General features: G+C 46.2%; 4 protein-coding genes across 20 annotated transcripts in view; 2 read left to right on the plus strand and 2 right to left on the minus strand.

Moving 5' to 3' along the window:
• LOC108152714 (protein spaetzle 5) overlaps positions 1-27,651 on the plus strand; it is an 88,725-nt gene that overhangs the window by 6,425 nt on the left and 54,649 nt on the right. The gene's annotated exons all lie outside the window — the stretch shown is intronic.
• LOC108152716 (odorant receptor 63a) lies at positions 6,184-7,985 on the minus strand. Its single transcript, XM_017282250.1, has 10 exons — positions 7,855-7,985; positions 7,697-7,793; positions 7,491-7,635; positions 7,247-7,441; positions 7,077-7,181; positions 6,854-7,019; positions 6,691-6,796; positions 6,521-6,625; positions 6,299-6,454; positions 6,184-6,240 (listed from the first exon to the last, which is right to left on the minus strand). The coding sequence occupies exons 1-10, from the start codon at positions 7,983-7,985 to the stop codon at positions 6,184-6,186; spliced, it is 1,263 nt and encodes a 420-aa protein (XP_017137739.1).
• LOC108152711 (potassium voltage-gated channel protein Shab) overlaps positions 11,977-27,651 on the minus strand; it is a 51,990-nt gene continuing 36,315 nt past the window's right edge. For 3 of the 17 annotated variants that reach the window (XM_033386534.1, XM_033386532.1, XM_033386540.1), the window contains 8 exons: positions 22,768-22,907; positions 21,154-21,522; positions 20,584-20,607; positions 18,340-18,453; positions 13,912-15,169; positions 13,661-13,854; positions 13,308-13,593; positions 11,977-12,720 (listed from right to left, as the gene is read on the minus strand). In XM_033386534.1, the coding sequence (XP_033242425.1) occupies positions 12,512-12,720; positions 13,308-13,593; positions 13,661-13,854; positions 13,912-15,169; positions 18,340-18,453; positions 20,584-20,607; positions 21,154-21,522; positions 22,768-22,907 (2,594 nt within the window). In that variant the 3' untranslated portion in view covers positions 11,977-12,511. Of the gene's footprint in view, positions 12,721-13,042; positions 13,180-13,307; positions 13,594-13,660; positions 13,855-13,911; positions 15,170-16,599; positions 17,603-17,866; positions 18,002-18,339; positions 18,454-20,583; positions 20,608-21,153; positions 21,523-22,767; positions 22,983-25,502; positions 26,238-27,651 lie in introns of those variants that run through there. The other 14 variants (XM_033386533.1, XM_033386539.1, XM_017282245.2 and 11 more) reach the window with 12 other exon arrangements.
• LOC108152713 (mediator of RNA polymerase II transcription subunit 15) lies at positions 18,534-20,036 on the plus strand. The gene is made up of 2 exons (XM_017282247.2): positions 18,534-18,846; positions 18,908-20,036. The coding sequence occupies exons 1-2, from the start codon at positions 18,816-18,818 to the stop codon at positions 19,924-19,926; spliced, it is 1,050 nt and encodes a 349-aa protein (XP_017137736.1). The 5' UTR covers positions 18,534-18,815; the 3' UTR covers positions 19,927-20,036.

Raw genomic sequence — 27,651 nt, forward strand, 5'->3', positions numbered from 1 at the left:
GGGGGGGGGGGGGACGGACACCAGAAGGTGTTCGGGCGAAAGAGGCAGCAGGAAAATGGCCAGCAGTTTTCCATTTCCCGGGAAACGGGAGGCACGACATTTGCATTTTTGCCATTCAAGAAAATCATGGACATCGCCAGGACAATAGCTCGGGGCGGGGCTCACTCCCCCCCCCCCCCCCACTTGTCGATGCATATGTGACTGCCACTCTCTCCTCCCTCTCGAGCTTCCACTCGAGCACTTTTACCCGAGTAAATAATGCTTATAATTGCAGCCAAATTTGTTGGACTTTGAACCTGCCACGGGACACAATTTGAGCATTAATTTATGGCCAGCGGCAGACGATGACCAGCAGCACAATTAATATATGCTGCCGGGCAGGGTCAGAGCAGGGCTCCAGGGAGCAGAGAGCAGGGGGCAGGGTTCAATGTCACTGCCAATCCATGGCTGCAGGCCACCGAGAGTTTATTGATACTCCGGCCATGCAGGAGGGCGCCGAGGAGCTCTATATTCAGGCCAGATGGTGGGATGAAGCCACAAACGAATGCAGCTTTCAAGTGCTCGTCCAATCACAGTCCAAGGGCATCAACAGCCCGGTATACCCCGCCGTATATCCCGCACTCGGTGCTCCTTTAATGAGTATGTAAATGAACGCAAAGTTTTCTACCATTTCCTAATGTTATTGCTGCCATTTTTTGATAATGATTTTCCTAGAAGGCCAGACAAATTGCTCGTTTCTGGGGCAGGGACGGGGGGCTGGGACTGGGACGGGGGCTGGGACTGGGGCTGATTGTCTGAGCAAAAGCGAAATCATTTCTCACAAGAGCAGCAGCCAGAACACAACCATTAGGGCAGAAACAACAGCCCAAGCCCGGCCCACATTAAATTGTTATAAAGCCATCGTTGAGAGGCCCCCAAAGGAAGCGCCGCCGCCGCCGACGACGACATGTGTGGCAGGGGACTCCCCGTATCCCAGACCGTTTCGGGCCGCTCCCCACGTGACGACATGTAACTGATGTTCTTTTGTTGTAAATTTAATTTTCCACAGCTGAGTGAGTCCTTGCTCGTTTGTGGGGTGGGGGGATGGGGGGGGGGGGGTCAGAGATTGAATTGTTTGATTTTTGCCTGCCACGGCGACGGCGACGGCGCCTTGCGTGCCGACAAGCGGTTTTGGCCGAATTTTATGGCCAGCAATTAACAGTTTCGAGTGCGCTGCCCCTCCCCCCCCCCCGCCCCCACACACACTCTGCCACATCAATCAGGTCTCAAACGATTGAAGGAGGGAGCGGCGGGGCAGGCGGAGCAACGGAATGACGAAAAATAAATCAAGTTCCACATAATTTATGAAAAAAAAGGGGGAAAAAAACACACACGAAGTGGAGTCTTCCTGTCTTCCTGTCTGCCATGACGTGGCAGGACCTTCGCTATTTATTCGCCCATATTCGTGGATCATTCAAAATATTTGGGGGCCTCAGCAGGATACGTGACGTCAGCTGGCGGGCCTGCCTGGGGGGGTGGGGCTCCTCAATCGCTTTTCATTTGGATTCACAAGGGAATCAGGGGGTGGGGGGGTGTCCGAGGGGTGTCCACAGATTTACGGGAGTTTAAACAAAGTTTTATTCTTTTGTTTTTCGTTTCTCTTTCTGTGGGCGTCGGAATGATTATTGCGGTTAATGTTTGAACGGCTTGAAGGACTCGATTGGGCGGCGAATGGGTGGCAATTGATTCGAATGGGAGTTTGAAATTGAGTTTGAAATGAAACAGAATAAATGTAAAATCCCCCTTAAAATTATACACAAATTCCACCAATGCCATCAGCATAGAAAACCGAGAGAGAAAAGAAAGCCAATCAAAGGCCCAGCCACAAGCCATGGAAACTGTGCATTTTTTATATAAAATACAAATAAACAAAAACAACCTGCAGATGAAAAGGAAAAAAAAAGAGCTGCCACGTTGGACTTCCGTTGAAGTCCCGGGGTCCTGTTCGTCCCTGTTCTGGCCCAGAAGCAGCTTAATTTCCGCAACAGGAGTGGAAGGTGGGAAGGGGGAAGGGAGGGGGGGGGGAGCGGAACGGAAGAGCCAGCAAATTGAAATGCAATCAAACAAATAAGAGACAGCCACAGAAATGGTCGGCACTGAATTATTTATGGAAAAAGGAGGCGACTGTACGGCCACTTTTGTGTGCGGCAGCACGTGAGTGCATCTTTATTTGCATATTTACCGCAGAGCAGCTCATACCTGACAGCCACTGCACACGACTCGGGCTTTCACGGGCACGGCTTCCACTTACACATGTCGGACCGAGGCCGGGGTCGGGGCTGGGGCTGAGGCCGGGGCCGGAGCTGGGGCCGGGGACTGGCATGCAAATTTCTTCGTCCTACCAGTTGTCAACTTAACTCTCTCTCCGTGTCCCCCTCTGCTTATCCTCCTTGCAGCAATCAATCTGGCTAAATGGAATGCTCGAGTCTCTCGATTGAGCAACGGATTTGCATACGTCCGTGCGTTCTATTTGTCGGACGAGATGTGTGCTCTGGGCTCTGGGCTCTGGGCTCTGGGCTGTGTCTGGGAGGAATGTCGGCGCAGTGCATCGCTCAAATAGCAGATCAACATAATTCAATGGTTAAACAGACAGCTGCTGGCAAATCGTTGTCTGTCCTTAATCCCCGAGCGTTTCTGTTGTTCGGGCGCCGAGAACTAGGCTCCTTCCAGGGACTTCCAGGGCCCGAGAAATGAGCCATAGAAAAAGACTTTAAAATCGAAATATTTAATTGAAATATATTTCATATTTAAATAGGAACAAATTTAAACGGAAATATTTAATGCAAATCAAATTTCTTATTAACAAAAAACACAATCCTAACCATATACAACAAATAACTGAACAAAAAAAATATTTTAATTAAAAATGTTTGGCACTTGAAGTAAATTTATTTAATATTTGAACTAAATATATTTCCTACTAATGTAAAATATTATTTTTATTCGATTTTTATGTTTATTTGTTTAAATTAAATTTGTTTTTAATTTTTTTTATTAATAATTTTTTTTGGTTTTGTTTTAAATATTAATTTTTTAATGCTGAAAGTTATTCAAGAGTAGTTTTATATTTTTGTTTGAAATGCAGTTGCGTTTCTAATTGATTTTAAATTAGCAATAACAATTTTATTATTATTATTATTTTTTTTTGTAATTTGTATTTTCATTTTTATTTGTATTTGTTTAAATTAAATTTGTTTTAAATTGTTTTTTTTTTATTAAATTTTTTTTTATTTTGTATTAAATATTAAATATTTAATGCTGAAAATTATTCAAGAGTGGTTGCAGTTGCGTTTCTAATTGATTTTAAATTATGCGAAATATAAAAATGAACAATAAAAATTTAATATTTTTTTTTTAAATTTATTTTTTTTTGTGTAATTTGTTATACTTGTTATATTAATAAACGCAGCATTTAAAATTCAACTGAGGACGTGTGGGCCATTTTTCTGCGAGTGTAGCGGCTGGCGGATCCTCGGGCACTTCTCATCTTCATCTTTGAATGCGAAACTTCTCCCCAAAGAGTCTGGAATTCGTCTTGCCCCTTGAATGCTCCCTTGTATGCCCCTCTAAGAGTACGAAATTTGGCCTTCCGACGGCCCGCCGGTCGTTGCATATCGCCTGCCGCATGCCACATGCCGCATAAAGTGGGTAAAGTTTTTGTGTGCCTGCCACACGCAGAGGAGATATGTGGCAGAGGCGGAGTATTTGCATTACCTTCTTGTTGCCACTCGGTTTAATACATATAACAATTGAGAGGAGCCAGAACTGTTTTTGTTGTTGTTGTTGTTGTTGGCTTTCGCTCTTCATTTGCTCTGCAAATGTGAGAAGGGGTAGTGGGGGTGTGGGGGGGGGGGGGTATGTGGAAATGGAGATGGAAACGCGCGGCTCCTGCAGCTTAGCGTTAATTCCCATGGAACTCAAGCGGATGTTCAGGATAGTAAGTAGAAAAACAAGCACACACACACACACAGCACACACACACACACAGCACACACAGCACACACACACAGCACACACACACACACGCATAGCCAGGGGGAGCATCAAGTGCCATTTCGCATGACTAAGTTGAGAGCGAAATTAAAAAAGAAATTGCATGGAAGATCTCGCAACAAGAGGAGGGAGGGTGTCAGGGGGGGCCAAGGGGGGGTGGCAGGAATATGTAAATAAAGTGAAAATACAGAGTCAAGAGACGCACAGCAGAGCAGCGCAGAGCATCGCATCGCAGCGCAGCTTAAAGTGCAGCAAATTAAATGTTTGCCCCGCCAAAAAGGGGGTCCCTGCAACGCCACGAAGTGTCTGCCACCGGCCTTGGGGGCCTGCTGGGGCGCCTGCTGGGGCGCCTGCTGGGGGGGCCTGGTAAGCCGGTAGGCCTCGACAGGTAGCAATCTCCATGGAAATTGCGCCACGTTCGCCCCCATGTGCTTTCGGTTTTTGTTCCTTTTTCCGAACCGTTTTCGGGACATTCTTGGGAAATTGCAATCGCCTCGGACGGCTACCGGATTCGTTTAAAGCGGAATTGGCCGCCCCTTTAAGGCCTTGTGGCACTCGAGATGGATATCGTGGGAAGACCAGCAGTGGATTGTGCTTTTGGGACACGAAATTGAGCCTAGAGAAGGGGCTGCCCTCCCCCCCCCCCCCCCCCCCCCCCCCCCCCAGCACGTGCCGGGCCCCCTCGAGATGGCTTTGGATCAAAGGAAGCCCGTCTCCTGGCAGGCACATATTAGCTCCATTATGGCCAAGACAATCCAGCTAATAGAACGGGGATCCCCCCCTCCCCGTCCCCCCTCCCTTCTGTTGCTGTTTATATTTTCTGGTTTTTGTTTTGGATTAGGTTTTGCCTTCATTCCTAATGCGACACTCAATCGGATTTGTCAAGCAATGCTCCGAGAGATGGTCATCCCCTCCCTCCCCCCAGACCCCCCCTCCCCCCAGACCACCCCTCCCCCACCAACCCGAAACATAAGCAAATTGTGGACAAATGATAAAAAAAGCAAAGTAGCACGGAGGACACTTTCTATTCCACAGGGACGGATGCGTGTGTGTGTGTGTGTGTGTGGGCGGATAAGCAGGAGTATTGTTTGCCTTCCGCCGGGCGACGTGGTCAAACATGAAAGGACATTCCATATGTAAAATGCGTGGGGGATGACCGATGCCCGGAAGTTGTTGCCGTCTCCCTCCTGGGCTTGACTTCCGTTTAATTTTTGCTGCCTGTTTGCCTTTTTTTTTTCTGTGTGTATTTAAAGGGAAAATGCCTTTCGCTCGCTTCACAGGCAAATATCTTCAAGCGTTTTCGGATAATATTTTGGCTTAATTGAATTTCATTTCCTGTCGTTACGCATACGCCCTGTGTGGCATTGTTAATGCTGCACCGGCATCGCCATTCACTGGAGTCTGCCCTAATGAGCAGCCACTGCTCTAATTGGACAATTAGCCAGCGGCGGGGGCCAGGGGGGGGGGCGGCCGGGGGTGCAGCACAGTTTTGGTCTAATATTTCACATACATATACAATATAAAGCCATGGCAACGGCATAAAGTGCTCCACGAGAGAAGTCCTTGAAGAAATATAAATACACAAAAAATAATGCCAGAAATAAATGCCCCGAAAAAAGCAGATGCCAAAAAAGAAGAGACAACGAGGGAGACGGGAGCTAAAGAATATTCATGTGCCTCAGCAAAGCAACCACCCCCCCCCACCAAAGGAAAGATGTCCTTTTCCGGCTGTAGGCATTCAAGTGATAAAAGCAGGACTACAACAAAGGAGGGGAACAGCAAACGTGCATTAAAAATATTGCAAGAGACAGCGGCCGAGGGAGGACTTGCGGTCTCCCCCAAGGATACTCCAGGCTGTACACAGGACCGACAATTAAGGCCATGGACAGCCCTAAGACAATGGTGGTGGGGGGGGGGTGTTGGGCAAATAAATAAAATTGATTGGAAACGGAATGTGAAATCGATGCCATTCTTGGGCTCCTTATCGTCCTTATCGTGACGCTTATCCGACGGCCATTTCATTATTTTAATGCACCCCGCAGTCCCCCATCCCCCCCGTCCCCCGACCATTGAAACCCAGCCGGAGTATTGATTGACGGAGTATTGAACTGTCCGGCCGGAGTAGATTTTATTCAAAGTCAACCTTCAGCCCTACTTCTCGCTGACATTCTGCAGGAGGAGAAAGTACTGTCCGCTGGTCCGAACCATCTGCAAATCAATCACATGACAAGGGGGGGGACATTGGACATGTGTTACGGGCACGCACCGACATCAGGGTGGGCAGGGACATGGCCAGGAACCAGGACACGTCCAGCCTGAAGCAGCGGTTCGTCCGCATCAGCATCATGCGAATGAGCTGCCGGAACTCGCGGCACTCCGCGTACCACTCGCACCCGTAGAACGCCCCGGCAATCTGTTCGCTCTGTTCAAAACGAAAACGAAGGTGGGATTAGGGGGCACACATTGGGAGGGGGAGGCCACCACTCACGGCTGTCGCAAATCGCTGGCCATTGTAGCAGTAGACGACTATCTGGTAGCCGGAGGCCGTGAGGTACATGGTCATCCGGATCATGGTGATGCCGCTGCTGGTGCCCTGCAAGGAGAGAGGGGGGAAACAGGTTAGGGCTCCGCTGCGAGGGCCAAGGCCTGGCGGCGTACAAGGCCGACACTCATCTGGAACAGGGCCAGGCCCCAGCCGAAGAGGCTGAGCAGGAATTGGGAGAGCGTCAGGTGCCGGAAGCAGTCGTTGATCTCCTCTGCAAAGCTGTGGGCAAAAGGCATTAGGGCCGCCGGGTAGGTGCGCTCCATGCCGCGCACTCACCTGGCCACCCTCTGGTACTGGTAGATGCAGCCGCGGAGGTACTCCACACGACGCTCGGGCGGCACCAGCGGCGACGTGGCGCCGGCAATCATCTCGCTGAGCGACTCCATCAGACCCACGCCGTGGAGGCACACGACAATGAAGACGCCATCGAAGCTGACGGCGCCTGCGGGTGCCACAATCAGAGTAACAGTAAATCAGACTGGAGGGGGAGGCTACTCACACATGCCGCAGATGTAGAGGGCGCAGGACTCGATGTACATTTGGATGTGGTAGTAGGGAAAGGCCAGGCCCTTGTCCTCCCAGCCGGGATAGAGGGCGGGCAGGGCTGCAAGGGGCCACGAAAGGACCTCGTGTGAGAGTGGGCACCAAAGGGAGGCTCTCGCTACTCACGAAGGACGATCTCGAAGCTGCCGGGCGGCTGGGTCACGTAGCGGTACAGGTTGCGGGCAAAGGAATTGAAGAAGTAGTTGGAGGTGAGGGCTATCACGCTGTACAGGTAGATCAGGAGCTGGCGTCGTGTGCTGCCCCAGTAGCGCTGCATGATGGCCGCCACCCGCCGGCGGAGCACCTGAGCCACGGGCAGATCTGCGGGAGAGTCAATGAACGGTCGATCGGTGATCTGAGGGACTCTCACCCGCAATGGTGGCAAAGAGCTCGCAGCGCTGCAGCAGCTCGTGGCAGCGGGCCTGCCGCAGCAGCTCGTAGATCCGTCGGTGGGCGAACAGAAAGTACCACATCTTGAAGACCGACGTGAGGACCTGCAAGGCAGTGCTGACAGTCTGTGCGGCGGCCACGAGTGGCCATTAGTGTGTGCCCCGTGGCAGTGTGTGCACGCCTCACCTCGACTATCCGCGGCATGTCCTCGAGGTAGTGCCGGAACATCTGCCAGTGGCCGTACAGGGACAGCAGGCTGCTCAGGCTGAGCACGACGGTCCAGCTGGAAGCAAAGAAAAGCTGCTGCTGGAGTCCGACCTGGCCCACATTCTACGGCTACATACATTCTCAGGGCCCCGTCCCAGCGGCGGGGCCGCATCAGGTTGAAGCCCACCGTGTAGGAGAGGCGGATCATCTCCCTGATGCTGCGGTAGTTGCGCTTCTCCAGCGCGGCGGCCTCTTCCGGCGAGTACATGTCCACTAATTGACAGATAATTGTCCCTAATCGGGCATTTATAGCCCTGAATGGGCCTTAATTATGCATCAGGGAGGTGTTGGGGCCACGCCCCATTACGTGAACCAAAAGTTGCACTAAATAATTGAAATACTTTGCTCCTGAAAGGGTAATGCCTGAGCCTAGGACTGCGCCTGGGACTGGGCCTAGGCCTAGGACTGGGGCTGACTAATTAGTACGCCACATAATGAGATCCACACCCCGTGGAGGCACGAAGGCGCACAGCAATTGAACAAAAATTAAAGTTCATCGGACTTCGGGGAGGCACCCTTCTGGCCACCCTTTTGGCCACCTTTCTGGCCACCCTTCCGGGGCTTCACCCACCCGGAAGCAGGCTTGGCGGTGGGTTGTTTTCCAGGGACAAGCTTTTCACAGCTTTCGGGGCTTTTCCTCTGCGGGGTGTTTTCCCTGCTCAAACAATACGACGCTCCCCAACACTGGACAAAAGCTTTTCGAATGTAAAATTCCACTACATGGCCGCACATTACATTTGACGTCATTTTCGAGGTCCCATTTCGGTAGAGTTCTGCGATACGAGACTCAAAGACTTTTGTATTTCACATTTTTCGATTGTATTTTGTGTTTTTGATTATACAAAAATATCCCTGTTTTATTGGTTATGAAGACCTCTACCCTAGAAACCTGAACAGATATTTGAACCAAATAATATCCCCCTCCAAATTCTTCGACCTTAAAAACACGTTTTTTTTTTATTTTTTTTCTTTTTTAAATCATCCTAATTTTTCCTGACTGTTGACTGTTGTATAAGTTGCTCCAAACGTAATAGCAAACAACAATATGTATTATTAAAAACAAACCCAAAAAAAAAAAAAAAAAACTTGTTACGAGTCCCAAAATAAATAAAATTCGAAAAGAGGTGTTGGACAGAATTTCGCTGCCGTTGCAAGGGAAGTTCTTGTGCCGGAAAGTAAAAACGCATCCATTTATATGAAGGGGTTTATTTGTGACTGAAAAAATGCTCTGCTCGCAGGCAGATGGAGACCGAACAAAAGGGAGAACAAAAAGGGAGATAAGAGAACGACGCGTCGTTTCGTTACGTCTCTGCCTCATACGTCTACATATTCATATATACATACATATGTCTGTCAATACATGCGTGCATTGCTAGAGATGGTCATTCTTCAACAAGAGGAAGCCTTAAACAGGATAAGCTTTAATTTCTTCATTTAAAAAAAATTATTATTTTTGGTATTTTTTAATATACATTTTTTAAGAAGTCTTAATTTTTAATTTTTTTATATTTTTCATATACATTTTTTGAGAACTCTTAATTTTAATTTGTTTTTTAATATTTTTTTATTAAACTTTTTAAATGCAATTTGAAAATACAAATTAATTATTTTTCTTTTATTTTTTAATATTGATGTCATCAATTTGTTTTATATTTTATTACAAAAATTATAATTTTTGGTGCGCTTCTTGGTTTTAGTTTTTTAATTTCTTTTTCTCGTCGATCGTCGAATATCGATTTCCCTCTTACCGCAGTATCGTATCGCATAAGACCTTTCCCAGTATAATATCGTGATCGGTTAGGGTTAATATCGGTGTTGCCTTACAAATTCTGAATTATTTTTGATTTTAATAATTAAAAATAATTTTAAATTAAAAAATTGCAAATAAAAGTCTAGACTGTTTTTTTAATTTGCCGTAAAAAAATACGATTTTTGTGCCTCAATTTTTTTTCAGGCATCACAAATTCAACGAAATTTTAATTTTAATTATTTAATTAATTATAATAAATCGAAGCGATATATTAGTTATGTGATGGATGTGGATTTCGAACCCAAAAAGTGCATCAATACCCGACGTATCTTTGACGCCTAGTTCTCGGAGATTTTGTGGGCAAACTCCTGTGATATTCCACTGATGCTTCAAGTTTGTTTCAAAGCTTTGTCCGCCTCCAGAAAGACCCGAACTATGTGTGACGCCGACCGACGAAGGCCAAGTGGGAGTGGCCTTTGCCTTCCTCGCAAGCGAACCTTCTATCGGAAATCTGAGATCTATTGGAAGCTGGGATCGAACATAGGTTTCCGTTTCCCTCCTGCAGAATGCTTCACCTCATATTTTTTGATCCCCTTCAGCTGGAGGGGCCGCCGAAGGGGGAGGCGTGGCTTGTTCTTGACCGCATGACCACATTCCGATATAAAATCGATGGGGCGCGCGTGTCGTGGCATTTGAATTGCCCGACCATTGCCCGTTCTATCGAGAACCGTCCCGCTACAATAAAATACGGGAAAACCGATAGAGCAGAATCCTGGAAAACGGCAATATCTACCAGGGAGCTATGCAGGGGCTATGCTTTCGCTTGGAAACTCATTCCGTCTCGCTCTTTCTCGTGGCGAATGGAAGCGAGATAGCAGTAGATAGAACAACAAAAATAGTGGGCGAAAGGCAGAGAGAGATGGGGCTCCGATGGGACTTACCTTCCCGCTGTAACCCCCCCCCGCCCCCCACTAGTACCACCCACAAATAAAGGACTCGCCAGGTTTTAAATGTTTGCTCAATGATTTTAGTATATATTTTCCATGACCTTTCGCTCATTTAGATTTGAATAGGTTCTTTAATAAATTTGTATGCACTCGTCAACGATTTATGGTATTCGGTATTCACTTGTTTCCGATTTACAGATCAGATGTTAAAATGTGTATTATCGTTAGGTAAATAATTTAAATATTAATAACAATTCTTGTATCATTTAAGTCGTGTGTGTGTGTGTTTGTGTGTGTGTGCGTGTGTGTAGCTTTATAGAAAAAAGAAAATAAAAACCGAAACCGAAACTAGCTCGAAAGAAAGAAAGAAAGAGAGAGAAAGAGCGTGGGGGGGGGGGAAATAAATATATACAAAATATGGTGGAATGTGGGGGGCGGGCGTGGGGCGTGGGTGCTCACCAAAAACCTGTGCAGTTATAATCCTAAAATGAATTGCTTACAAAAATCGGTTTGAAATGCGTTCAAGCATTTGTATTCGCTTAAAATGTATCTTGTATCTATATTAAATCGATCTCCACACCACATACGCGTGCATGTGGGTATATATATATATATATGTATATATAGTTTTTGTTGTTTTTGTTTTATTTTCGAAAAGCGGACGTGGAGACAAAGACTCCTATTATCGTGTCTCTTAATAAAAGTGCTGGCTGTGGCTCCTGTTTCCTGTCTTTCTTTACAGTGTGTGGGTGTGTGTGTGTGTGTGTGTGTGTGTGTGTGGGTGTGTGAGTGAGCTCGTATTCCTTTTACTTGATATGTTTCTAAGAGGCTAACATCTGGCATCTGGCATCTGGCGCAAACGAAACGCGGATCTAGCGATTGGACAGTGCTCGGTTCGGTTCGGTTCGGTACTGCCTTATAGAGGTCTTAAATGCTGATTGGATTGCTGCTATCTCTTTTCGAACACTTCAGGCACACGTTTTCGTGGAATGTGATCATCGGGGGGTGTGGCGTGGAGGGGCGGGGGGCCTTACAAAAACCAATTTCAAACAAATTAACGATCCTACAACTAACAACAATTACATTTAGTGGGCGGGGCATGCCACAACAACACACATCTAGGACCCAAAGCAAACGTATAGCGGGGGTAGGGGGGGGATTGGTTTAAGCCAAGCACTATCCTTGAAGCCCTTAAGCCCTACTTTATAGATATAGAAACGATTTTAGCATAACGATTTGTTTGTTTTGACTAATTTTTATGGTTTTTTGAACGAACGATTTACGATATACGATTTACGATATACGATTTATGTACATACAGATACAGATACAGATAGAGATACAGATAGAGATACATATACGGCTAGGCGGATCTACTCTATGGGGTCGCCCTCCCCTTCTCTGGGCTGCTGGGTTTCTCTCTTTGTGATTGGCGCTTGATTTTGAAAAATACATATACGTATACGTATACGTATATACCATGTAAATATGCGAATTTGCTCTATATATATATATATATATATTGTATGTATATTTCTTATAAGTTGCATTCAAAATATGAATTTCGGTTTTGTTTTGTTGCTATTTAGGCTTTTGTGGTGATTTCTTTATATACTCTCTGCCTCGCCGGGTTATAGGTCATAGCGCAGTGGCTCTTGAAGGCTGTAAATAAGGTTTGCTCTCTGTACACGATTGGGCTCTAGCTCTGGCTCTAGCTCTGGATTGGGCCTGGCTCTGGCTCTGGCTTTTATATACATTCAATTCGTTAAGCGCTTTATCGGTAGTAATACCATATATATATTTTATTTAATGCCGTAAATTATGCCTAATTCCTAAACTCCGCGTGTCGGGCCGTCTCTCTGGGTCTCCTACCGTCTCCATTCTCTCACTAGACTCTAGGATACTGTTCATTGCTTTTTATATAATTCACATTCCATGTTTGCTAACTTTGCTATCACTTTGAGTTTTCCCTTTATGTTCTTTTGTATCTTTGTGTGTGTGTGTGTGTTTGGGTGTGTGTGTGTGTGGCGCTTATTGCTACGTGGGTTCGCCCCTTCCATGGGCATCGCCTCCGCTGGTGTCTGGGCCATCTCTTCGCTGGAGCAAAGCCCTTTGCTCATCATTGGCCTCTGCCTCGCCCTCGCCCTCGGCCTCGGCCTCGGCCTCAGGTTCGCGATCCTCTGGGGGGGCAGCCTCCTCGCCCCCCGCTCGACTGCTCACTGGCGAGGTGAAGGTCGTCTCCGAGTCTGTGTTTGAGGAAACGAAAAAAGCGATTAGAGATCTGGCAAGGAATGGTATTTTCAAAGAAGGTGCCTCAAGGATGCCATACAATAAGCAGCGTATGTGTGTGTGTGTGTGTGTGTAGGTGTGTCTTCAAATTCTAAAGCTGTACATTGATCTATCAAAGGGGGGGGGGGGGGGGGGGGATCTATCGATCTCCGGGGTGCTATACAGAGAGAGAGAGAGATAGAGGAAGATCCAGCAAGAGTGAGAATTCAGTGCTGCATGGTAACACGTGTTATCGATAGTTATCGCTATCTCTATCGCTGTCGATCTTTGAATACTAACAACTGGCTGTCGCCGCACTCCGTGGGATGTCTGTTGGTGGTATGTCTGTGGTGTCTGTGGTGATGGGGTGGTGGGGTGTTGATTGGCTGTTCATAGTGGTGGGTTCATAGTTCAGAATGCCGCCTCGAAGACGTTCGCTGCGCGGGGGGACGATGCGGGGCGCAAGCGAGAGAAAGAGAAAGATACAGAGTAGGTTTTCGCTTGGTTTCTGGGCGTCTCTGCCCTCCGTTTCGTAGAGATCACAGGGAATCCCTCGATCACCTACCCAGACTGCTGTCCCTGGTGTGGTGTCCATCCATCGGACAGCCCGACGTGGTGGCCGGCTGCGCGGCGCTGGTCGAGCGCGACAGCAGCGGCTTCACCTGGCGCAGGGCCTGCTCCTCGGGGTAGCGCGGCGTCTGGAACTTGGTGGGCCGCGACGACGACTGCAGCGTGGCCGGTCCCGACCGCTGGTGCATTAGTGTGCGGTGCCTGAGGGGTGGTGGGGATATAGACTTGGCTAAAACTGAATGAGGTAATTTATTCGGTGAGTAATCGCTGCCAGATTCGCCCTGCAAGTAGAGAATCCCAATGTATTACAGCCGGGAAATGTCTCGAATATCAAATATCGTTCCTTACCATAACCGTGCCGTTGTCGGAGACCCCCGACCCGGACATGTTGTCCGCCAGGAGGCGCTCGCTCTCCGGATCGGACAGGACGCGTGAGATATCAGACTTGTTTTTCAGTATCGATTTGGAGCGCCTGTGATGCTCCAGATTGGGTGACGCATCGATCGAGTCAATGGATGACGAATGCTTGCTCTCGAACTTGGCTGCAAGGACATTCGTTAGGGATCGGCAGGGACAAATGTTTTTGGGGGAATACGCACCTTTGGAGCCCGCATTCTGTATGCCAAACAAATGCTGATTGATCAGTTTGGTGGCAGTGGCTAAGCTCTTGCCCGGCGTGAACACCGAACGCTTCTTCTTGGGGCCCCCGCTGGCCCCCGGGCCGCTGCCCAGTCCCAGTCCCATCCCACCCATGCCCACGCCCACGTCCACCCGGCCGCCCGTCGGGTCGTCGTCGTCCAGCCGGGTGTCCTCGAAGCGGGCCCGCGGTCGCCCGCCACTCGGACTGGGCCGCATCGCGGCGAAGCTCTGCTGGAAACGCGTCTTACGGTGCTTCGGCACCGAGTTCTCGTTGAGGCTGACGCGGCTGCCCCGCTCCTGGACGTCGAAGTTCTGGTAGACGTCGTCCAGGGGACTCAGGGGGCTCAGCCCGCCCCCGCCGGCGGCCAGATTGCGCAGCGCCGTGTCCCCCGAGGCGCTCTTCTTCACCTGGGCGCGCAGCCCCGAGGCGGACGAGGAGGAGGAAATGGTGGCCGGCAGGCCCACAATGAAGCCCGTCGAGCTGCTGATGCCCTGCGGATGGTGGTGGTGGTGGGGGTGCTGGTGGTGGTGCATCTCCCGCTCCAGCGGATTTATGTACAGATTGTCCATGTCGATGTCCAGGGCGCAGGCCTCGTCGTTGAAGTCCGCCGTGAGGTCGCCCTGCGACAGGAACGGATGCGTCTGGCAGCTGGCGTACGTGTCGGAGCTGTCGACGCTGGCCAGATCCGCGTTGTTGTTGTTGTTGTTGTTGTTGCTGCCGCTGCCGCCGCCGCCGCCGCTGCCGCCTGCCCCGTAGTGGCTGCTGAAGTTGCCCCCAAAGAGGAGCAGACCGTTGGCGCCCATTCCGCCCGTGCTGGTGGTGTTGAAGTTGTTGTTGTAGTTGTGATTGAAATTGGCGGCACTGGAGAAGGCCGCCCCGAAGGGCCGCATCGCGGCGTCCAGCGGCAGGGCGATGGTCGTCGACGTGGTCGTCCCGTACGACGAGGACGTGGACGACGACTGCGAAATGACGGGCACGGCACTGGCCACGGGCAGCAGGATGCCCGCGGCGGGCGGCGGCGGCGGCAGCGCCATCAGCGGGCCCACGCCCACCGCCTGGTGGCGCTGGTAGGCGCTGTGCGGCCCCGCCGCCAGCAGCCCGAACTGGCTGGCCTGCCGATTGGCCGCCGCCAGACGCATCTCCAGGCAGATCGGCTTGTGGAAGTCCGAGGTCGGAAGCGCGATCACCCCCTCCGCGTCGGTGTACTCCTTGAAGTCCTGAAACGAGTGGTGGGGTTTGGTATTTGCTGGATCAGGGATCAGGGATCAAGGATCACCCGCCCAACAGCCTGAAGCTCTAGTTCGAGCCCCTCGTCTCGGCTGATTGGTGTGGTCCCTGGGTTAGCTTTTGTGTGTGTGTGTGTGTGTGCGATCTGCCTCGCTACGGTGGGTGTCGCTTGCAAGAACGTACTAAAACATGCAACTAGGAGAGGCGTCAAGGAGAACGCAAATCGTGCAGCGCTAATCATTCATAATCATATCGTAATTATTATTATTATTAATTATTGTTAATGCAAAAAACCCAATTCAAAAGTCAACTCAAAACGAAGGCGGTGGTGCGGTGAACATTTCATAACTGCAAGGAGGGGGCCACGGGAGAGACGCTTCTTCGGAAATTATTCAGATATTCGATTCGATCCCCCTCTCAAAATTCTCAGAAGGCCCTAGTAGGATGCTGCCAGAGTCAAGGCCTCCGTTTCCTAGGCCGCGGACTCCTAAGAAGGCTCCTTTTGATAGGCTTTCCATATCCGAACGATTGGGGAATTGACTTCTTGGAAGTGTTCGCATATCTGATGGATCTCATGCCAAATGGATCTCCCCCTAAACCCTTTATATTGCCACATTATGGAAAGCTGCCACAGATCATACAAATCATATAAATATACAAAAATTACAAAATAAATATTAATTAATTAATAAAATATTAATTTGATTAGTAAATAAATTAATAAGTTTTCTAATATTAATTTTGTAATTTTTGTATATTTATAATTAATTAATTAAATTAATCCCAGAATATTTTTGGTATAAGCAATTAATAAACAATCAAATAAAAACACACAAAAAAAGCACAACAGTATTAAAAATGAAAATAAATTTTATTAATTTAATTGAAGAGTTTTTCTTAATTAATTAATTAATTAATTGTTAACTACATTTTTCCGAGAATTTTTGTTTGTTTCATTGAAACGAATTTAAAAAAAATAAAATACAATACACGAAAAATAACACAAATAAAAATAAATGTAATTAACTTAATTTAAGAATTATTTTGAATTATTTTTCTTTTTTTAAAATTTTTCTTAATTAATTAATTAATTGTTAGCTACATTTTTTTTATTGAAAAGAATTAAAAAACAACACAAAACAATACACAAAAAATAGCACAAATGAAAATAAATTTAATTAATTTAATTTAAGAGTTCTATTTTGAATTATTTTTCCGCTCTTTTTCTCAATTTTTTTTAAATTAATTAATTGTTAATTAAATTATGCCGAGAATATTTTTTGTTATAGCGAAGAGAATTAATAAACAATCCAAAAACAAACAATCCACGAAAAATAACACAAAAGTATTAAATATGAAAATAAATGTAATTAATTTAATTTAAGAGTGATTTTTTGCCGCCTACAAATCGGAGAAGGTGCCATAAATAGGGGGTTGGGGTTTCCCACGATCCCGGACCTGCCTTCCGCCCTGATTTTATTCCCGCGATGAGTCCCCGCGATGAGCGCAAATAAAGATTCGATGCCGAGTGGTCCAATACTTACCCACGGGGCGGGGTCCATTGCTCAAAAGGGTGGAAATGAAAAGACTCTAATCGAAATCGAAATCGAAATTGTAGCCGAAAGCAAGAGAACCCATTCGAGAAAGCAGCTGCGAACGAGGGTGTCGTACAAATAAATTCGATTCATTGTTTGGTGTTTTTTATTGCAAGATTTTTGGTTGATTCGATTCTGGTTTTGAGTTTGATTTTGTATTTGATTTTGATTTTGATTTCTGTGTGTGTGGCGGCTGCTGCTGCGCTTCGTTGAGTGTAAACAGAAATAAACAACAACAACGACAACGACAACAACAACAACAACGACTAAAGATGAAGAAAGAGCTAAAGAGTTAACATTTGGTAGATTTTTTTGTTTAATAATAATAACATTTGATGTGTGGTTTAACCTCTTCGATTAAGTAACTCCCCATTGGCTAGGTTACAGGGTACGATTAGGCTAGTTAATTACGTGCTTAGTGCAGAATATAGAACGATCCGATCGAGCCCACAATTTTCCATAATTAATTAAATAACACATGCGCTTTGGCCTCATTCCTGGTTCATCGTTGTTTGTTTTTTTTCGGGGGGGTTTTTGTCGGTTTTCTTGTGGTTGAGTGTAGATATATTATATATTTAGGTATTTAGATATTTAGTTAGAGATTAGGTTTAATTTAATTAAATTCTTAGAATTTTCTATGTCTTTCTTAGGCTTTCGCGTCGCACGGATCGGGGATAACACAGTATTGAATCGCGGTTGGTTTTAATGGTGGGTGTTTTAGGGCTACACGTTTTTTGTTCCGCTGGGAGTGAATCTTTTGTCTATATCTTTCTGCTAAACGCTATTCGCGCGCAATGGAATACACTCGCCTTGGCATCCTGGCAAGCCCTTTAAGAAAAAGAAATGAAAAAGAAACAAAGTCAAACATAAAAATATCCACAGTACCACAGCTCCACATTTCCACATTTCCACAGTTCCACAGAGTTTTTCCATTCTCACACAAAGCCAAAGAAAAAAAAACACACACAAAAACAAAAGATAAATCACAAAAACAAAACGAAAACAGAAACAAAAACAAAAACAGATCTTCAAAACTGAGGCGGGGGGACAAGGACGTGGACGAAGACGAAGGTGCTTTGCCGTTTACCCAACTTTTCACAGATAATATATATCGATGGTGCCCTCCTCGAGCATCCGCTTCAGCGCCAGATAGTTCTTGGGCGACGGCGGCGGCCGCACCAGCCTCTGCATGCTGTACTCCCGGTCGTGGAACACGCAGATGCGATCCTGCAAGCAACAATGTCGAGAGACGCCCTCAATATCCCGGACAACCACAACGGCTGGATGGATGGCTGGCTATCTACGGATCCAAGCGTCCAACGGGTAGCGGGGGCGGGTATGGATGGGGGCCCTAGAGGCTTGTTTCCTTTGGCTATCGCCTGGTGCGTGATCAGTAATCGAATCGGAGCTAAAGAAGGGGTGCAAAAAGCATGCGACTAAACATGGTGCATGCAGGGAGGGGTGCAAGGGTGGGTGCAAGGGGGGTGGCACATAGAAAGCATTTCAAACAGTTAAGAGAAGCTACAGTTTTGGGTGCGGGGTGCAGGGTGCGGGGGCGTCCTTACCTTGGTGGTGCAGAAACAGCACTCAAACTCCACGGGCACGTCCTGCTCCAGGTTGTCCATCCGCTGGTTCTGCAGATTCTCGAGCGCCACCTGGCGCCGCAGCTCGGCCACTTCCTATAAGTAGGATTTGTTGTTTGGTTTCTCGGTTTGGCAGCGACAAAAACAAATCGATATATGTACAAATATACTATGGATACGATACTATGGATCTATGCACCGCAGGCCAGACAACATGCAGCGTGCATGCGGCAAGGCTGGGAAGCGTACGGCGGGCACTTGCTGGGCATGCTCGGGCGCTCAAGCTGTGTGGAGAATGTGTGGTGTGCCAGTCGCCTTTCGATCACCTGTCAGCCCCAGTCCCAGCCCCAGTCCCAGCCCCAATCTAAGCAACCGCTTCTGCTGCCCTCAAATCCCCCCCCGCATATGATTAGTAATCAATCCCCAGACGACTCCTACAGCTACAAGTGCTCCTCCAAATGCGCCCCAAGAGCCATCGAGCCTGGATCCGTGAGTATGGGCCGATTTTTGGGACCACCTAAGGCCCTCTCCGTTCCGTTCCGTTCCGCAGTTCTTCTGGCCAGCGTCCTCTGTACAGGCGGCACAGCACACGCGTGGGAGTACCCCCAAAGCAGCCTCCTGAGCGACGACTACGACTACGGCTATGCGGATAGCAGCTTGGAGGGCTACGATGGCTACGACGGCCAGTACCAGCAGAACTGGGCCAGCCTCACCGTCAGTCCCGAGTGCCTAACCCTGGAGCCCGGTCCCCAGTACCCCCAGAACCCGCCCATGGATCCCGGCCCCCAGAACGGTCCCCCACCCATGGAGCCCAATGGAGTGGTGACGCCGCCGCCGACGACGACGACCTGTTTACCGCCCGCAAGCAGCACCGTTTGCGAGTACCCCTCGCAGATCCCCACCCCGCCGGCGCGGCCCGCCTGGCAGCACGAGGACGTGGACGAGAGCGAGGAGCGACGCAAGGAGCTGCGCATCATGCTGCAGCAGCTGTACGTGGCCGAGGCCAGGGTCCAGCTGGAGGCCACCGAGATCCGGAAGGCCCAGGGGGTGGCCTCCTCCGCCCAGACGCAGCTGGAGGAGGCCACCAACCAGGTGCGCACCATCACGGCCTCCCTGCACACGGCCCAGCAGTCGGTGGCCGCGGCGGCCATCCGGGCCCAGATCGCCCAGCTCCAGCTGGCGGCCCACGACCAGCTGCTGTTCGCCGCCCGCCAGGACGTCGACGCGCTCTCCTCGCAGATGGTAGGCGTCCAGGCGGCCGAGGGCATTGTCCAGCCCAAGCTCAATGTGGATCTGCGCGCCCTGCTGGACAAGCTCAAGCAGCCACTCCAGCAGTTCGACAGGCCAACGCCGGTGCCCGCCATAGCCACGGATCCGCAGTTCTTTGGGTTCTATCATTACCAGCATCAGCAGCCGCAGCCTCCGCCGCCGCCGCCGCCGCCGCCACCTCAGTGGCAGCAGCCGTGGCAGCCGCCGTTTCAGAGCGGCTACCTGCCCAACGAAATGTTTGAGATGTCGGGTGAGCCGAGGGCCGATAGTTGGGACGACGATGCCTGGTACGATACCTAGGCGGAGTCCAAGTCTCTCCCAGTCTCTGTATCTATGCGTCTGCATAGTATCTATATATATTTTTTTAAGTGCTTATTCGTTTGTTGTCCCCCAAATAAATGTAATATCTAGCTGTGTGTGTGTGTGTGTGTGTGTGTGTGTCTCCATGTTTGTGTGGGTCAAGAGAGAGAGAGAGAGAGAGAGAGAGATGTATAGCTAGCGCTTGCTGAGGGTTTAATGGATCCAAGGGCCATGGTTCAGAGGCCCAAAAGTATCTTGTATCTGTCAGACCCCAGGCAAGCTACTAACAAAAAAAGAAAAACCAAGTAAAGATCAAGAGAATTATCGGATAAAGTATCAAGAATGTTATGCAGATTTGAGCTGGAATATACGTTCTTCAAGGGCCTCAGAAAAACCAAGAAAAAGGAAACAAAAATTATATTTAATAGCATTGGGCATGTGTGTGTGTGGGTGTGTGTGTGTTCAGCCACATATCAATATGATTTATCCATTCAAAATCAAGGCTCATATAAATGGGAAGAATTGGCTAGAGAATTATATTCCAGTACAGTACATATCAAAGAGCAGAGTATTTATGGTAGCTGTGGCATTCGATTCGAGAGTAGAGTAGAGTAGAGTAGAGTAGATTGAGTTCTTTGTGTATACTTTGAAATGTACCTCCTTACTGCGTCCCCGTAAAATCTAAAAAGTTGAAATGTGTTGCAGGTTGTTAAGATACTTTCGTTGTTTTGGCTTCTTCTTAAGAGTCTTAAGGTTTTTCTTTGCCAAATTGGTTTGTGGTTTCTTAAGTACAAAATCAAAGAACTGTTTAAAGCTGTTTAAACACTAAAAAAACAAAGGAAAAACGTCTAAGGACTACTACAAAAGAGGCCGCCGAATCAGAGAACCAAAACGGGGAAACGGGAAACGGGAAACAGGAACAACGGGTTACAACCAAGGATTTGGGGCTTTTTTTCAACTGAAAACTGAAGAGGCTAAGAGGCGGGTGTGTTGGGGGGAGGGGGGAATAGTTATTCGAATATATTTCGAGCCGGTTTAACGGCCTTCACATTTACTAATACATAAGGATTACGATTTAGGAACTTTGAAAACATTAAGATATTCAAGATATACGATTACGATTACGATTACGATTATCAATACGGGTACGGGTACGGGTAGGGGTACGGGTAGGGGTACGGGCCCGGGCCCATGCCCCCCATTCGTCCCTTCGGCTCGCTGACTTACCCCGGGCGTTATCATCATCTGGATGGGCAGACCCTTCTGGTTCGATGCAATGGTCTGGTCGTCCTCCGCCGCCGCCGCCTGGGCACCGCCCTCCGGTGGGCTGCCGCCGCCGGGGGCCGTGGCCGTGGCCACCGCCGTTGCTGCACTCGAGGCCGCCACCATGGCCAGATTATTGGCCACTCCGCCGGCTGTGGCAGCCACTCCCACGCCCGCTGAGGCAGGCAGCTGCGGGGGCGTCTGCTGCTGCTGCAGCAGCGCCTGCTGCTCCCTCCGGTAGCTCTCCATGGCCATCATCGAGGTCTGCCTGGCATTGGGATTGTCGAAGCTGTACGGCGGCACAGCGTCCTGCTCAGAGCTGGAACCGCGACGCTGGGCAGAGGAAACGAAAGATATTTTAGTATCCGAGATCGAAGATGCAAGAACGGGTTTCAAAACTACGGAACACTCGAACGGGGAGTACTTACAACTCACGATTGCTCATGATTCAAAAATTTATAAGGATAAGGTGCAAAAGTATCTTCAACTTCATTCAAATCGATGGATACCTTGCTTATCTTGTATCTTATCGTTTCTTAGAACTAAAAAGATCTTTTGAATGAAAAATAAATTCCTCAAGAGATTCTTTAACGAATCAGGAACTTTTTGGAATATAATTTGTGTAAAATAAAACTAATTTTTCATTTTTAATGCTTTTAATTTTTATAATAAAAATCGGAAAGACCAAATTAACTTTTTTATTTAAAAAAATATACCAATTAAAATTGGTGTGTATTAAAAGTAATACATCAAATAATAATCATGTAATAAAAAATAGTTTCATTTTAATTTCCCCTTTTTCTTTTTTTAAAATCAAAAATAACAGTTATAAAACAATTTCAATATAGCTTGCATAATACGAATATATTTTTGATTTTTATGGCCCTTAATTTGTATAATAAAAATTGGAAAGACCAATTTTTTTTTTTTTATAACAGTCACAGGAAAAGTTACAATAATTTAAAAAAAAAATAATTTAAATACAATTTTTTTTTTATTGCACTTAATTTTTATAATAAAAATTGGAAAGACCAATTACATTTTTTTTATAAAGCAGTCTCAGAAAAAGTTACAATAATTAAAAAAAAAAATAAAAAAAAATTGAATAGTGTTACTTAGTCACAGGAAAAACAACAACAACAAAAAAACACCAATTAAAGGTATTAATAATAAAACATCAAATAAAAAAAAAATGTTTTATTTTAATCTGCCATTTTTCTTGTATAGAAATCAAAACTAAGAGTTTAAAAATTATTTTGTTGTTGTTTAAATAGTGAATAAAAGTTGATCCCGTTCCAGGATAAATCTCGAAAAATAGTGTAGCTGTATTCGTATTTGTATTGTATTTATTTTATTATTGTTATTTATTTATGAATATTTTATTTGTTAGACTTTGATTCGTGTTGGCTCTGTGTTTTTCGTATCTCTGGCCTAAAAGATCTTTCACTAGCCCCACTGCCTTTTTGAAATGCTCCTGAGCGAATCTTTTTCTATCGGACATCTCGCCCCTCGGGTGTCTGGGGGCTCCGCGCCCAAGGGGGCCTCTGGCATGCGTCGGTTTCCCCCCGAATCACTTACATGCTGCAGACTGTTTCTCATGTTGTTGGCCACGTGCTCGTAGTTCTTGTAGCAGCCGGTGCCGGTGGTGGCCGGGTTGCGGCTGACGCTGGTCGACTCGCCCTCGGTGCTGTTCCCGTCCGTCTGCGAGAGATTGTGGCCTGTGGGCGATCGGCGTAGCGCGTGGGTTAAACGGTGCCAATTTTTCAGTGATCGTGTGTGACTCTCGCGCTTTTCTGCATTTGCATTTGTGTGTGTGTGTGTGTGGTGTGTGTGTGTGTGTGTGTGGGTGGGTTATTGGGTTATTGATTCACGTTCAGATCGGTTGGGTTTTCGGGGTTTGTGTTCATTTTGTTTGTTGTGGCACACGCAAAAGGAAGCCATGAATGCATTTTGTCGCCAGTGTTTTTTTTTTTTATTTGTATTTTTCGCAGTTTCGCATTTGTTTAGCCGACGACAGAGATATCGGTGAAATATATACACAGGGATATATATATATGTTTTTTGTTTTTTTTAATGGATTGGATTAGATGTTGGTTTGTTGTTTCGGGGTTTTTTTCGGTTTTTTGCAGCGCAAATGAAAAAATTAAAAGAGGAAAAAAGAAAGAAATATGAATTTCATGAATGGTTTGATCAAACAAACGGTTAACGGTTAATAATTGTTTACGACGACGATGACGATACGGTAGTAGGGGGTGGGTGGGGGGGGTTGGGGGAATACAGTGAGTACAACATTGATGAACGACGTCTAGAAGTTTGGGGCAAGAACAACATTTATCTAGGGGCTAGTCAAGGTTTTAGCTGGAGTTAGTAAGACAGCTCAAGGCACACGGTTAGTACGGGGAAATGATAGGTCTACGGCGGAAAACGAACTCAAAAAACATCCTCCCTCTAGGGAAGGTCCCCGGGTCCTTGTCCTCCACCAAATGACATGTGTATGAGTGATCGGGCGACGAATGGGTGCGGGGGCGAGGGTTTTCTGTTTCGGCGAAACAAATGCGCGAAACACCAACCACAAATCATGTTCATTTACGCCACTCATCTGTAACTGTATCTGTATCTGTATCTTTGTGTGTGTGGGTGTGTACGAGTATCTGAAGCCTCCTCTGGATGGCATCTCTCACCTTTGTCTGGTCTAAAGGGATATCTTTTACCTTTTCTGCATTACGGCACACACATGATGGTATTTATGTATGTAAATGTGTGTGTGTGTGGGTGTGTGTGTGTGTTTGGAGTCGTTTTTAATGAAAATAATACAGCGCACTGTTGTTGTTTTGGTTTTATTTGCTAATTTCACAGACACACAAAAGTTTCGTTTTGTTTACGGTTTTTGAACAGTGGTACACAAAAGTATGAGTACAGTACAGACAGTTATTCATTTGGGAGCAAGTACAATGGCATTGAGCATAAGGAGAGCGTACACAGTTTTATTTTTTCTATAGACTATAGATCATATATCATATATCATATATTATCTGGGGGGTTAGAGCATGCAGCGCGTTAGATTCCAACTAAAGAGCATACGAATGTGGTTAACGAAAGATCAGTGGGGCGTGGAGGGGGGTTGGGGATCACACACACATAGATAGTTAGATATACACATACATATATCTTGGAGGAAAAAAGAAATAGGAAAAACATTAAGTAAAAGGCACGTAAAGGCTTCTCTTCTCGATCCGATTCTGGGGTTTTCTCTAATGCAATGATAGAAATGTTTGAACGATGCAAATCATACATAATAAAATCGTTACAAATATCAAACAACGGCACTCATTCGTGTAAAACATTTGTATACATATTCAAGGGACGCCTGCCGCCTGCCGCCCGCTGCTCGGTTTTCGCTTAACGCCTAGATACCATTATTATATTGTTAGTTAGTACAAGTATGTATGTATATATCGGGGCTTAACACTTAACTAAAACGCCACTCTATCTTAAATTAGTCGCTGCAAGCTAGGAGCATTCTTTTGCTTTAAATAAGGCATTGTTTTTTTATTTGGTTTTTTGCTGCTGGGTTTTTTGGTTTTTGTTTTTCTTTTTTTAGGAACGTTTCGCCAGCATTTGCCAAGTTCTCTTTTCTCTTTATATTTGTATATGGAACGAGTATATTTTCTTTGCCTCTAGCTAGGACCTACCTATGCATCGCTGATTGCTAAATTATAACTAAGCCTACTCGCTCGCCCTCTCTACAACAACTAATTTCATAAATAAGGCGGACTCTGTGTATATTTTTTTTTGACTAGTGCTCTCTCTCGATAAATGCCTGGTCTTGGAGGAGTACCAGCACCACTACGAATACGAGTACGAATACGAGTAAAGGCAAGGCCTATGTTTAATGCTAAGTTTTAGACTAAATCAAAAATTGTGCTCACGCGGATTGTTGTATTCAGAGTTCTTTCGGCTATCTCTCTCTCTCGAATGGCTTTGTGTTGTGTTAGCTTTTTTCTTTTCTTTTTGGGGGGGGGGGGGGGGGGGGGGACACTCACTCACTCACACACACACGCACAGGTAGCGCTGCTTTTGGGGCTGTCTTGAAAGTTTTGCTTGGGGGGAAAATCACACAAAAAAAGCAGGAAAAAACCTTCCAACAAAAACAAACAAAATATCAGCAATTTTTAAGCACATTTTCGTTTCCATTTTTAATTTATTAATTTTTGTTTATTTTTTTTAGATTTATTTTCAAGTGCTGATGGGTGGCTGGGGGGGGGGGGGGGGGGGGGGGGCAAAACTTTCAATACGCGTTTACGATATTTAGAGAGAGAGAGGGGGGGGGGAAGCAGCTCATGGCGTGGTCTGTGTGTGTGTGTGTGTGTGTGTGTGTGTGTGTGATGGCACCTAAAAGCAGTTACATTTAATCACAACATTCAATGGGAAAGGAATGGGGGAGGGGGCTGGGGAGGGGTGGGGTGTGGGGGATCTCTGAGACCCAAAAAAACAACTAAATGGAAGAACGAGTAAATAATTGAATATTCGTTTCAAGCCAAAGCCCTCTCGATCTATGGGTTCGGTGTCTATCTCTAGTTTACATTTTTTTTGGGTCTGGGCTGGGCTGGGCTCTCCCCTTTACCCTTTTCGCACTTAGATCTAATAACTAATTGCGGGGCATATCTATCCCTCGCTCGCTCTTTCTGTGTGTATGTGTGTGTGTGTGTGTGGGGGGGGGGGGGGGGGGGGAAGGGGGGTGAATCTGTGTCTGTTTAACAAACTAATTTACAGATACAATAACAATTGCATGTGGCTGTCGTTCTACGTTTCGCTTAGTGTTTAATCGACCCTTGGGTTGGGTTTTGGGTTTTGTTGGGGGAGGGGACGGGACGGGGGGGGCTCGTCCTAGCGGCTGTCCTCATTGTCACTGGAACTGTTCTGCTGCTGGGCATCCCGCTCCTCGAGCAGGCTGCGGTTGAGCTCCTGGATGCGGGCCGAGAGGGCTCGCCGTCGGGGCGTGCCAAACGATGGCGGCGGTGGCGCCTCGATCAGTGTGTTCTTTTCGCCTATCAATCAGTTTTTTAGTTAGATCAACCAAAAGAGAGTGGATCAAAGGTGTGTGTGTGTGTGTGGGTGTGATTTTTACATGGTTCGTTCAGGGGTTTTGTGATTTTTGTGGGCGTGACAGAGAGTAGAAAAAGAAGAGCAGAGAAAAGAACAAGTTGTAGATAGACATCTCGCATCTGCTGATGGGGGGGGTGGTGGTGGTGGTGGTGGGGGGGGGCGGGGGATAGGCTTATCGCTCGTGGTCGGAGGTTAACCCTATCCCCCCCCACTTGGGCTTCAACTCAAGACTTGGGCGGGTATTCGATTCGCTAATAAACAAACTACTGTTTCGCTAAGAGAATGAGCATATATATAAATATACGTTTATGTGTGTGTGTGTCTGTGTATGTGTGGGTGTAACGTTATGTAATCAGCACTTGAAAATTTTCTAAAATGTTTTTTTTTTGTTTGTTTTTGTATTTATAAATATTCATATTTTTGATATTCTATTATTTTTTATTTTTTTGTATAAGATTCGAAAATGGAAACTCTAGAATGGGCATTCAAATTCGCTATAGATTGTGTTTCGTGTAGCAGTTTCAAAATCAAGAGTCAAGCAATCAATGGTTTAGCAAATTTTCTTTCAGTCAATCATCAATCATCATCATAATTTCAATATTCCATATGTAATTTGTTTCTTTTGCAAATATCCAAAACTAATTTCTCAATGGAGGCAATAAACTGAACTGGAACTGAACTGGAACTGGAACTGAACGGAACTGAAAGCAAAACTCAAAAGCGAATATAACGCAACAAATCGCAAGATCTAGAGCTGCATCTATGTATAAATCGGTGGCTATACGGCTGTATCGCGGTAATATCGTCAATCGTCTCCTATACGAGTCGGGCGGAGGGGGGGAGGGCGGTATTTACAATGGACACAGTACAGTGCGTTTCATAGCTGTTGGATGAGGGTAGCCAAAGCATAACCCCATAGTGTCTGTTTTTCAATAAATATATTTTTTTATATTATTTATTACTTATTTATTATTAATTTTTTTTTTTAGTTCAATAACTCTTTCCATCCAATCACTAATTTTTGTTTATTAATAATTTTGTAATTTATTATTTATTGTTTGTTTGATATATTACATATTTATCATAGTTTTATTTATTACTTATTTATTTTTTTTTATCTAAGTAGTTCTTTGTATACAATTAATAATTTGCTTCTTTTTAATAATTTTGTAATTTATTATTTTTGTATTTTAATATATTATTTATCCATATTTTTTCTATTTTTTTAAATTAAATAATTTTTTCTACCCAATTTATAATTTTGTAGATTATTATTTATTTATTTGAATATTTTATTTTTTACTTTTTATATTATTTTTTGTATTAAATAATTTTTTCTATCCAATCAGTAATTTT

This window comes from Drosophila miranda, chromosome XR, assembly GCF_003369915.1.
Source record: "Drosophila miranda strain MSH22 chromosome XR, D.miranda_PacBio2.1, whole genome shotgun sequence".
NCBI lineage: Eukaryota > Metazoa > Arthropoda > Insecta > Diptera > Drosophilidae > Drosophila > Drosophila miranda.

Coding starts and splice junctions, on each gene's coding strand:
- LOC108152716 (XM_017282250.1), bottom strand. CDS start 7,985: ATGTACTCGCCGGAAGAGGCCGCCGCGCTGGAGAAGCGCAACTACCGC. Junction 7,794..7,854: donor TGGGACGGGGCCCTGAGAAT/GTATGTAGCCGT, acceptor CTTTGCTTCCAG/CTGGACCGTCGTGCTCAGCC. Junction 6,455..6,520: donor GCCAGCGATTTGCGACAGCC/GTGAGTGGTGGC, acceptor CGTTTTGAACAG/AGCGAACAGATTGCCGGGGC.
- LOC108152713 (XM_017282247.2), top strand. CDS start 18,816: ATGCGCCCCAAGAGCCATCGAGCCTGGATCC. Junction 18,847..18,907: donor GAGCCATCGAGCCTGGATCC/GTGAGTATGGGC, acceptor TCCGTTCCGCAG/TTCTTCTGGCCAGCGTCCTC.